Source organism: Semicossyphus pulcher, unplaced genomic scaffold, assembly GCF_022749685.1.
Source record: "Semicossyphus pulcher isolate SPU_LCO1_2020_fin unplaced genomic scaffold, fSemPul1.0.p SCAF_8, whole genome shotgun sequence".
NCBI lineage: Eukaryota > Metazoa > Chordata > Actinopteri > Labriformes > Labridae > Semicossyphus > Semicossyphus pulcher.
Window position 1 is genome coordinate 766,378 of NW_027211759.1, and position 12,486 is coordinate 778,863.

Consider the following 12,486-nt stretch of genomic DNA (forward strand, 5'->3'; position numbering starts at 1 on the left):
GGTAGTGGGAGTGGCACCTTATTCTAGACAGCAGAGATTTGTTATTTGCTCTATATGCATAGACAATGGCATCAATGATCCAGCGGGACAGGCGCTGTTTTGAGAGCGTGCAACCTTTCTTAGGACTACTGTGAAAGCCAAAGAGTTGCTCCGACCACTGTATGCTTGTAATAGCTGCCACATAGACCCTAAAGGCCCGCACCGGGCATAACGGTTTAGGTTTTTCACCTTCATGAATTGGGGGGTCATACATATCGTGCAAGCTTAATAGGTTGATTGAGGTAGCACCTTGGGAAGGAACGCTATATTTGGCAATAGAGTGACACCCGAGCCGTCCAGGTTCCACCTCAAGCATGAATCACTCGTAGACAAAGCATGCAGCTCCCCTACACGTTTTGCTGAGGTCATGGCAAGGAGGAACGCTGTTTTGGCCGACAGCCATCTCAGGTCTGTCTGTGCCAAGGGTTTGAAGGGAGGCAGACATAGGGTATCTAACACTAGGAGCAGGTCCCATGCAGGAGTTCTTGGGGCGCAATCTCAGAGCCCTTTTAAGAACAGGGACGCCAGCCTGTGGCTCTCCACTGGATCATGAGATAGCAGCCACGTACACCCTCAGTGTCAAGGGAGAGCAGCCATTGTCAAGGAGTTTCTGCAGAAACTCAAGGATAGTAGGCACTGAGCAATGTACTGGGTTCTCATTTCGAGCCTTACACCAGCCAGAAAACAGCTTCCACCTGTTCGCACACTGTAGACGTGTAGATGGTGCTCTGGCATTCAGAATAGTATTTCTGACATGCCCTACGCATTCACCTAGCAGCAGGTCGGGCCCATCAGGGGCCAGACCCACAACTGGAGGCTTTAAGGGTTGGGGTGCCAAATCCGACCCCCCAGCTGAGATAGGAGGTCCCTCCTGCTGGGGAGGCACCAGGGCGTCCCGCAGCAGAGTCTGTGAAGCAGAAGGAGCCAAGTCCTGGCTGGCCAGAAGAAGCCTGTGGCCTTGCTTAAGAACTCTGAGGAGTGTTAGAACCGTCCACCGTCCGTTTCTCAAGCAAAGTCCCTACAGACTGAGCTACTATCTACCCCAATAGTTGGCTCAATAGCTGGCATGCAGTCGAGGTTGAATTTTGCAGCATCCTGGATGGCTGCCAGAGTTCTGCCTTCAGATCTAAGCCGGGAGAGAGCCCTTGTGTCTCTCCAGCATGCATGCAGTTCCCTCAGATATTCCTCCAAGGGAGAAACATTAAAGGTTGCAGGAGCTGGAACGCGCCTGAAGAAAGCACTAGCAGAAGATGGTTCCGGTTGCCTTACGTCCAGCTGCAAGTGAGCCCTAGCCTTGGGAATGATGGACCCCATAGAGTCATTTCCTGCTCCCTCTGAGGAGCTCTGAGCCAAGGAACGGAAACCAAACCTTCTCATGTCTCTTTTTGATATATTCTCGCTCCTCGTTAGTGATTGGACGCTGCAGCATCAGCATCGGACTGATGTGAAACTTCACAACATCACCGGAGTTTCATATCGCAGAGAGGAAGAAGCGGACCTTAAAACAGACTTTACAGGGCGCCTTGAAACCGACTATAAACAACATCGGTATAATGAGTTGGTATCTGACGACCTGAGATCGTTTAGAACGAAATATTGATCAAAACCTGTCGTTAAATATATAAAATGCAGTGAAGCTGTTAAAGCAGACTGACAGCTGATCCAGCGGTGATCAGCTGACGCGATCATCACAAACGGACATCGCAGCACGTGACGCTTCATCGGAAAGGACGTCTCATGTCTCTTAAAAAACATTCCCTCGTTTCCTCTCTCCTCTCCTGGTTTCCTCGCTCCTCTCTTGGTTTCCTCTCTCCTCTCCTGGTTTCCTCGCTCCTCTCTCGGTTTCCTCGCGTCTCTCCATGCATCTCTGGTGGGAGGGGCTAAGACGCAAGTGAAAGATGCAAGTGAAGGAAGCATGGATGCAATTTAAGAGACATGAGAAGCAGCCCAGGCCCAGAGGCATGGAATGTTCCCTCCTCATCATACTCATTGAAGAGAGTGGCTAAGCTGCCATTGAGACAATATCCTCCTCGGGAACCAGCTCAGGCATTGGAGGAGTAGGCGCGTGAGTGTGTCCTGTACCCTTACCAGCATGGAGGGACAGGAGGATAGACCTCAGCTGATCCACCATAGAAGACAATCTGTCTGACTTAGCCTTCTTCTTGGAGGGAGCACCTGTGGCCTCCGCAGCCCAACGCCTGGATTGGATAGGTTGGGCAGGAGTCAGCTGATCCAAGGAGGCCAGCGTTACCCATGGGTGCTTCCACCTCAGCCAGCCTCGCAGGCCTTAGAGCCTGAGGCATGAAGCTACAACTAACACTGTATGTTGCCAATACCTATTTATGCTACGGCTACTTACCGAGTGATGTCTTCACAAGTGAAGTCAGTACTTATCAAGTTGGTGATGTCCGAAGGTAGGGATGTCCGCCAGTCCGGGACTCGAAGGGGCCATACAGCGAAACCACCGCTCCCTCTCCGGGGAGGGAGAGCTTGTCACAGCCTTTGGAGGACAAGTATCCACAGCTCCGACCAGCACGTGGTCACAAGTCTACATGCGACAAGATCTCGGATCCCATCAGCTATAGTCTGAGACAATATAGCCTCTGGAGACACCAGTGAACATGCAGGGCGGTAAGCGATAATTGACTTCCCGTCAAGACTTCCGCGCGCCGCATTGTTACAGAAAGAGAAACAGTTTTCTTGTGATTTATTTGTAATTAAGTGGCCTTACCTTTGCCGAAATTTCAACACCATAAAGCAGATTTGTAAGAAGTAAAAAATTCAAGCTTTGTCAGGTCTGTCCTCAAGAAGAGAAGAAAACGTTTAAAATGCTTGTCTGTTGAACGGAGGTCGGATTGATCTGATGCATTCGAGGAAGTCGGGAAATCTGAACGCTGAACAGTTTTCATGACACAGCGTCAAGGGGATTCATCTCAAGTTAAAATTTAGATCTAGAACAGATTGTTAGCTGTTAGCATGCAGATGTCTGATTATAGAGATTAATAAGAAGCTAAATTGTCGTCGGATGACGCTGATGGGAGCCCGGATGTCATTATGGCAGATTACGTTTCGCCTGCTATTGCTCTCCTCACAGATTGTTTTTCTTACATATGCCGCAGCCTGCTGATACGTGATTGGTCATTATTACTCGGACTACAAGCATAGTTCAAACAGAAAACTTACTGGAAATCCATGTCCCTGCCTAACATTAGCCTAAGCTTAATCTCTATTTACAGATTCTACATAGAGATTAAGCATTGGCTAATGTTACCACAGTAAAAGTCTACCTGCGTAAGCGAGAAGAATCAAAGGAACAGACTCGGGGTTGACACCGGAAGTTATGCACTAGTCGGGGTCCCCCGAGGTCACGCGTGACTTTGGTGATACAACTACTCGACCTGCGCATGCAAGAGACAGAAGTTATCCACTGCCTCTGGCGGTCAGGAAGGATGAAATAGAACAGATCTTACTGTGGCTGAAGGTTAACTAAACGGTTGACTGAAAGTTAACTGTTGTCTCGTCATTAGGTCGTCAGTATCATCGAGTCCCGGGCCAGAGGTTTGGACCTGCTGGCTCATAATTACTATGAGCTGCTGTACGCCTTCCACATCAACCGACACAACTACAGGAAAGGTAACAACTATAGAAACACTTGAGAAAAAGCCAAACGTCTGGTTAGCGAAGCCGAACGTCTGGTTAGCGAAGCCGAACGTCTGGCTACTGAAGCCGAACGTCTGGCTACTGAAGCCGAACGTCTGGTTAGCGAAGCCGAACGTCTGGTTAGCGAAGCCGAACGTCTGGCTACTGAAGCCGAACGTCTGGTTAGCGACCCGAACATCTGGCAACTGAAGCTGAACGTCTGGTTAGCGAAGCCGAACGTCTGGTTAGCGAAGCCGAACGTCTGGCTACTGAAGCCGATCGTCTGGTTAGCGAAGCCGAACGTCTGGCTACTGAAGCTGAACGTCTGGTTAGCGAAGCCGAACGTCTGGCTACTGAAGCTGAACGTCTGGTTAGCGAAGCCGAACGTCTGGTTACTGAAGCCGAACGTCTGGTTAGCGCAGCAGAACGTCTGGTTAGCGCAGCAGAACGTCTGGTTAGCGAAGCCGAACGTCTGGTTAGCGAAGCCGAACGTCTGGTTAGCGAAGCCGAACGTCTGGTTAGCGAAGCCGAACGTCTGGCAACTGAAGCCGAACGTCTGGTCAGCGAAGCTGAACGTCTGGTCAGCGAAGCCGAACGTCTGGCTACTGAAGCCGAACGTCTGGCTACTGAAGCCGAACGTCTGGTCAGCGAAGCCGAACGTCTGGTCAGCGAAGCCGAACGTCTGGCTACTGAAGCCGAACGTCTGGTCAGCGAAGCCGAACGTCTGGTCAGCGAAGCCGAACGTCTGGCTACTGAAGCCGAACGTCTGGTCAGCGAAGCCGAACGTCTGGCTACTGAAGCCGAACGTCTGGTCAGCGAAGCCGAACGTCTGGTCAGCGAAGCCGAACGTCTGGCTACTGAAGCCGAACGTCTGGTCAGCGAAGCCGAACGTCTGGTCAGCGAAGCCGAACGTCTGGCTACTGAAGCCGAACGTCTGGTCAGCGAAGCCGAACGTCTGGCTACTGAAGCCGAACGTCTGGTCAGCGAAGCCGAACGTCTGGTCAGCGAAGCCGAACGTCTGGCTACTGAAGCCGAACGTCTGGTCAGCGAAGCCGAACGTCTGGTCAGCGAAGCCGAACGTCTGGCTACTGAAGCCGAACGTCTGGTCAGCGAAGCCGAACGTCTGGTCAGCGAAGCCGAACGTCTGGCTACTGAAGCCGAACGTCTGGTCAGCGAAGCCGAACGTCTGGCTACTGAAGCCGAACGTCTGGTCAGCGAAGCCGAACGTCTGGCTACTGAAGCCGAACGTCTGGTCAGCGAAGCTGAACGTCTGGTCAGCGAAGCCGAACGTCTGGCTACTGAAGCAAAACTGGAAATAACCTTCCTGTGTGTTGTGTTATTTGTGTGTATTGTTGAATTTGTGTGTGTGTGTGTTTAGCGGGCACGGTGATGTTTGAGTTCGGGATGCGTCTGGGTCGGGAGGTCCGGACTCGTCTGGGTCTACAGAAACAGGTGAACTGTTACCTGGCTGCTCTCAACTGTCTACGCCTCATCAGACCCGAGTACGCCTGGATCGTCCAGCCCACCTCTGGAGCTGTGGTACTTACACACACAGATACTGCACGTTTACACATTCATGCATGATGATGAAGGCTTATCTGTGTGTGTGTTATCTCGCTGCAGTACGAGCGTCCAGGTGCGTCTCCAAAGAGGAACTCTGATGGAGAGTTTTCTACTGAACCAGGTGACATCATCAGCCCTGAATAAACTTTAGTGTGTGTGTGTGTGTGTGTGTGTGTGTGGGACAGCTTTTTTGGCTGTCTTTGAACCTCTATTAGAAACCTGTTGACCTTTGACCTCTGTCACCTGTCCAGGTGTGTTTCCTTCTCTGACTGTCTGTTTCCTCCTGCAGTCAGACGTCAGGTTGACATCCTGGAGCTTAAAGACCTGGAGAAGGAGTACATCCTGTCCCGCAGCCGCCTCACGCTGGCCCAGTATCACCCACCCTCTGCCGCCATCGCAGGTACAACTGAAACACCTGTTAACCTGTAACCTGTATTAGTAGAGTCATTGTTCTGTAAATCCAGGATTAGATTGTAATTGAACATTTCTGCAGACAAGCTTTATGTTGTCTGTTTGTCAGATTATCTTACAGGTGATACATCAGGCACACTGGAGGAAATGTAACCCGCCCTCCCATACACACACACACACACACACGCACACACACACACACACACACACACACACACCTCTGTTTGTTCTGCTCATGAACGTGTTCTCATAGAGATGCTGTGACCCTCCTGTTTAATGTTGCTCTTCTGATGCTGCTATTAGTTTTTAGAGTCATGTTTTCTTTTGTGTATCAGAGTACTTCACTAAATCACTAAACTATACCTGTATTGTACCTGTCTCTCTCTCTCTCTCTCTCTGTGTGTGTGTGTGTGTGTGTGTGTGTGTGTGTGTGTGTGTGTGTGTGTGTGTGTGTGTGTGTGTGTGTGTGTGTGTGTGTGTGTGTGTGTGTGTGTGTGTGTAGGCAGTGCGTCAGCCATGGAGATGGTGGCCTTATTGGTCCAAACAGGACTGTTTGACTCGGCTCTTTCCGTCTGTCAGACCTTCAAACTGAATCTGACGTCTGTGTTTGAGGGGCTTACCTTTAAGTGAGTCTCTGACAACTTCCTGTTTGCGGCTTCCTGTTGACATTATTTCTACTGTGAAATACCTTCTTGACAGAAGTGTTAAGTGTTTCTTTATCCATAACTTCTGAATAAGAATAATTATGACAACCAATTATAAAATCAGATAATCAATTTCATAATTAACAATACAATAAATCTGTTATTATGAACTGCTGTGTTTTTGTTCTTTATACATGTGTGTATATATATATTTATTTATTTATTTTCAGGTGTATTAAGCTGCAGTTTGGAGGGGAAGAGTCTCAGAATGAAGCCTGGAGCTGGTTGGCTGCTAATCAGCTGTCATCAGTTGTCAACACCAAAGAGTCCAGGTCTGATTTTATTTTCTTTATAATTCACTTCACCCATTACTTTTATAGTTGTTGTTTTAGATTAATCTGTATATAATATCTATATAACATATACTATAAGGTCAGCATATGTTGTACTTGTATGTTCAGTGCAACAGACGAGGCGTGGCGGCTGCTGGCTTCGTACCTAGACAGGTTTCCCTCCTCCAATGGACGACATCATCACTGTGTCATCAACAAGCTGCTGTCACACGGTGTCCCTCTGCCCGATTGGCTGCTGAAGTCCTACAAGGTGAGAAATCAGCCAATTGGCATGGACAGTTTACCTGCAGGACCCACACTGAAAACAGGAAGTGGGTATGGCCACAGAGATGGCACCTGTATGTTTGTGGACTTTTGTTTTGAAGCGTCGAGTTTGACATCATGCTACAAAGAGGACTTGGAACCAGAGATTCAGGCCATAAACTCGTTAGGAAAATGTTTATTGAGGGAATAAATCAAGAGAGAAGGAGCACCATTTTATCATAGACTTCTACTGAATCCCACTTCTTTAAAGTCGAGATGAAACCAAACGGCATTTTGAGAGTATCTAGCTTCCGTATCGTGACGTATTTCCGAGTGAAACAGGAGGTGCAGGCGGGACATATCATTAGAGGGATTTGATTTGATCGTTGAGAAGTGGGCGTAGACCACTGACTGTATATATAGATGGACGACGCGTCTCCATCTGCTCTCATTGTACGAAATTGATGCCAAAATAGCCCCTGTGATAGGCGCTGCCATCTTGCGATGATGACGTTATTTGGAGCCAGAGTCTGCGCTGTAGAGATCGGTGAGTGAAGCGGCCGTAGCCACTTCCGCTAACCCAAACACACACTTAACTTACTGAACAAACAGCAAGGATCCCGCACGCCGGCGTGTTTAACAGCAGGACAGCTTCTTGTGTCGGTCTGAGGTCAAAGTTCACAGGTATGAAAACTTCAATGACTGCAGTGATTGTTTTAGTTATGTTTCCACTCGCGGATCGTCCTCCACAGCATCAAATAACTAATTAAAAATAAACTTGTCAGAAAAATGAACACTTGGACGTAAATCAGCAGGATAAGAACTAACTATAATGACAGAAAGCATGTTGGAGAAAAATGTATTTGACGTGTATTTTGATTTTATAGTTTGACTCATGTCCCATCTGTTAACATGGAGGAGGCGGGCTTTATGAGCTATACTGCAGCCAGTCAGCAGGGGGCGATAGAGAGGGTGTGGCTTCACTTTTAGGGAGCTGTCATGTCGTCCATCTTTTTATACAGTCTATGGCGTAGACAGACGGACAGCGCAGTAGCTAGCTAACTGGCCGAGCGTTCTTGGTGCTCTGCGGCTAAATGTTGTGGATGTCATGATATTATTGGTTGAAATTGGTTGGTCCTAGCTCACGTAAGCACATGTGATATTTGTTTTACAGGAAGAAAAAATGATCGGATTTTGATATAAGAATACGAAGAAATAGATTTCCTGTATTTTTATTGGCCTATATTGTCAAACAGATGCACAACATTACCGGGGATGTGATCTAAAAGGATTAAAATGACATTTTTCATTTCACCTCGACTTTAACAACCAGTGGAGTCGCCCGCTCTGGACATTAGAGAGAATGCATGTTTAAGACACTTCAGTACTGGCTTCTGATAAACAGTCTGAGGACCAAGAGACTCGATTCATCGACCGAGCTCTTTTCCCTTGATGCACTGGGGCAGGTGTGGCAATCACTGTGTTCCAAATGCCATACTGTATATTGCATACTATATACTGCTTACTGCGTGCGGCGGTAGTCTGTTGTACGGAGCTGTTCACATGTATTTTGCTGCATGCTACGCCAGGCGCCACTTTCTGGTTTTGGAAAGCAGAAGTAAACAGCCCGCCAATAGCAAAAAGCTGCTTCTTTAGCTACAGCGCCCCCTTCTGCTCTTCTGCTGCCGTCTGCCATTTCAAGGGCTGTTGTGATGTTCCAGCGCTTTGCATTGTGGGATACAGTAGGTGAGGTAGTCCGATGCATACTTGTATATATTCTTAATATACTTAATATTTTCTCCGAATCAGTACGACATCCGTGTCCTCTTGGCATACTGCACATGTTGCTTTTGTTTGCATACTACGTTTAGGCCACATCATTACGTACTGCTAGGATAGTATGGCGTTTCAAACACAGGCAGTGTGTTGTGTTGCAGGCGGTGGATGCAGCGTGTCTCCTGCGTCTCTTCCTGAACTTTGACCTTCTGGATGCTGCAGCCGAGCTGGTGCTGGAGTACGTGGACGCTCTGCTGGGACGAGGACACCAGTACTTTGGAATAGAGGTACAAGTACTTCAAATAAGACTACAACTACACTGAGTGCTTCAAATAAGACTACAAATAATACTGTGTGTTTCAGAGGCCTCTGTCAGCCACCTCGTCTTCAGTCTGGCTGCCATACACTTCCATCGATCAGCTGCTGCAGACGCTGAACGAGACTCAGACCAACAGCAGCGTGAGTCATCACTTCCTGTTTATGTGTTCATTGTTTATCACTTCCTGTTTTGGTGTTCACTGTACATCACTTCCTGTTTATGTTTAATGTTCAGAAGTCTTGTCAGTTTGTTTCTATTAAACGTTTTGATTGTTAATAAACAAGAAGACATTTTTCAAGTGGGAATCGAACCTGTGACGCTGTTTCCATCTCCTCCCACTGTGTTACTAAATTTTGTCGTCTGTTTTCAGATTTATAATAAAGTTCGGGACAAACTGGACGATTATCACAAACTGGTGGAGCAGACGACCAAGCGACGACTCATTGCTCGATAATGACTCATTAGGTCAGCTGGCGGCTCTGACCAATCAGAGGGCAGCAGACACGACATCATATTTTTGTACCTGAGACTTGGTGAGGGTGAACTTGTAAATATCGAGTGTTGTTTTTTATAGTCGTCTTTTGTACTCGTCTGGCTTTTCATCTGAGCTGTAAATGTGAACTAAATAAAGTTTTCTTTGAATTTCCTCGAACATGTCGTCAGTTTATTGTCCGACCCCCATGAAGTGACTGTGCTGAAGAAGATCATGTGATTGAATCAAAATGTCCTCAACAAAGATATTGTTCAGTTTAAGTAGAACTGTTCTTTGAGGACTTGTCGTTCATGTTTGACATCATCTGCCGAGGAAGATCATGTGACACGATCGACGGCTCCAGACAGCCACAAATGGGCCAAATGAACCTTGAAGTTGTTTTGGTCAAAATCTCTAAGAAACTGCAACAAACTGCCTAAAATAAAAATATCAGTTTGTGAAAGACTTTTACAGCAGGAAGAGTTTGAAAGTAATGTTAAACAATTATTTAATAATTTGGGGTTCTTGGCTTTTCGTCTGCCACTTTAACCTCCGAGGGAAACGTTTGACGTCTTTTGGCCTCTCGTTACTTTACAGATTCAGATTATTAAAACGAGATATAAGACCATAATTGTTGATGCATTATTAAAGGTTTAACTATTCAGCAGTATACACTCACCGGCCACTTTATTGGGTACACCTTGCTAGTACTGGGTTGGACCCCCCTTTGCCGTCAGAACTGCCTAATTCTTGACACTCCAGAGGTGTTGGTCCATATTGACGTGATGACATCACGCAGTTGCTGCAGATTTGTCGACTGCACATCCATGATATAAATCTCCCATTCCATCACCTCCTAAAGGTGCTTTATTGGATTGAGACCTGCTGACTGTGGAGGCCGTTTGAGTTCAATGAACTCATTGTCACGTTCAAAAACAGAGTGCCAGTGAAGAGATGGGACTTATCTATGAAGCCAGACGAAACCAATCAGCTATCTAAACAGAAGCATGCCTTAAGCACATAAAGATCTGGATGACTAGAAACTTTCTGCTACTTAATTCAGACAAACTGAAGTTATTGTGCTCGGCCCAAAACACCTCAGAGATTCTTTCTCTAATGATATAGCTGCCCTAGATGGCATCAGCCTGGCATCCAGCACTACTGTTAGGAATCTGGGAGTTCTGTTTGATCAGGATATGTCCTTCATCTCCCACATAAAACGAATATCAAGGACAGCCTTCTTTCATCTTCGCAACAAACATCAGACACATCCTGTCTCAACACGATGCAGAAAAACTCGTCCATGCATTCGTTACTTCCAGGTTGGATTATTGTAACTCGTTACTATCAGGCTGCTCTAATAAGTCACTAAAAACTCTGCAGCTGGTACAAAATGCTGCAGCACGTGTGCTGACAAGAACTAGGAAGAGAGAGCACATCTCTCCTGTATTAGCCTCTCTGCACTGGCTTCCTGTAAAATCTAGAATAGAATTTAAAATCCTTCTTCTTACTTACAAAGCTCTTAATGGTCCGGCACCATCATATCTTAAAGAGCTCATAGTGCCATATTACCCCTCTAGAACATTGCGCTCCCAGGATGCAGGCCTGCTTGTGGTACCTAAAGTCTCTAAGAGTAGTGTTGGAGGTAGAGCCTTCAATTACCAGGCCCCCCTCCTCTGGAACAATCTACCAGTCAAGGTCCGGGAGGCAGACACCCTCTCTTCTTTTAAGAGTTCAAACTTTCCTCTTTGACAAAGCTTATAGTTAGGGCTGGCTCAGGCCTGGACTAGCCCATAGTTATGCTGCTATAGGTTTAGACTGCTGGGGGGATCTGACACACCAAGCTTCTCTCTCTCTCTGACTCTCTCTCCCTGTCTCTCTCTCTATCTCTCTCTATCTCTCTCTCCCTGTCTCTCTCTCTCTCTCTCTCTCTCTCTCCCTCTCTCTCTCTCTCTCTCTCTCTCTCTCTCTCTCTCTCTCATATTAATGCAGCTCATTAACTCTGTATTTTCTGGTCCCATTAACATTACTAACCACATATCTTCCCGGGAGTTCTCGTGCTCCCTTGTCTTGAAGGTTCCTGAGGATCGTTGCTGCAGACCAGCTGCTGCTGTGGACCTGCTCGACTGCAACAACTACTAACATCAGCCTTCCCCATAGTATCATTATTGTTGCTGCTAATGCTAATAGTAGACCTGTTGACTTCAACTGTTACAATTACGATTACCTCAGCCTTTATCATTACTCTGCTTCTCTCGCTAATTTATTTATTTATTTATTTATTTAGCCAATCTTCACCCTAGTCTACCACTATTATTGGCATTGTAACCATAAGTATGTGTCTGTTGTTGTTCATGTAACAAGGACATATGTTGTTGTTGCTCTCTTTGCCTGTCTCTATCCTGCATCTCCTTCTATCCCATGTTCGGCCCATCCAGTCTCTTCAGATGGCTGTTCAACATGAGTCTGGTTCTGCTCGAGGTTTCTGCCTGTTAAAGGAAGTTTTTCTGCCAATGTGCCGAATTGCTAAGTGCTACTCATGGTGGATTCATGTTGGGCCTCTCTTTAAATAACTTAACAAAGAGTCGGTCTAGACCTGCTCTTTCTGTAAAGTGTCTCGAGATAACCCTGGTTATGATTTGGAGCTATACAAATAAATTTGAATTTGAATTTGATGGGACACTCGAGCACCTATCAAACAAAGTATCAGGAAACTGTCGTCGCTCTCTCTCTCACACACACCACTGTGGCACTGTAAAACGCAGTACAGATTTACCGTTACAGAAGGCAACACGAAATACAGCTGATACAAGCTATCACTCGCCCATTAGAAACTGTAATAGGTAAGTATTAATGCTCCCACTTGCTACTAATGATTTATTATAGCCTTTGGTCTGTGATAAACTTTACAATGTTGTGATGTGAGCACAGCGACGATCATCGCTCGCTACCACCCTCGCTACCACCGGTCACTCAACACTACACCTGCCCCATTATCCACTGGTTCATATCCCTCCGCTGCTCGTA

At 46.8% G+C, this 12,486-nt stretch overlaps 1 protein-coding gene across 1 annotated transcript in view; it reads left to right on the forward strand.

Annotated features, from left to right (window-relative positions):
- nup160 (nucleoporin 160) overlaps positions 1–9,631 on the forward strand; it is a 43,545-nt gene extending 33,914 nt beyond the window's left edge. The window contains exons 25-34 of the mRNA XM_069686448.1: positions 3,567–3,672; positions 5,057–5,217; positions 5,302–5,362; positions 5,531–5,641; positions 6,155–6,278; positions 6,527–6,628; positions 6,758–6,899; positions 8,830–8,955; positions 9,032–9,127; positions 9,358–9,631. Coding sequence (XP_069542549.1) covers positions 3,567–3,672; positions 5,057–5,217; positions 5,302–5,362; positions 5,531–5,641; positions 6,155–6,278; positions 6,527–6,628; positions 6,758–6,899; positions 8,830–8,955; positions 9,032–9,127; positions 9,358–9,441 — 1,113 coding nt within the window. The 3' untranslated portion in view covers positions 9,442–9,631. The remainder of the gene's footprint in view (positions 1–3,566; positions 3,673–5,056; positions 5,218–5,301; positions 5,363–5,530; positions 5,642–6,154; positions 6,279–6,526; positions 6,629–6,757; positions 6,900–8,829; positions 8,956–9,031; positions 9,128–9,357) is intronic.
- Positions 9,632–12,486: the final 2,855 nt, after the last annotated feature.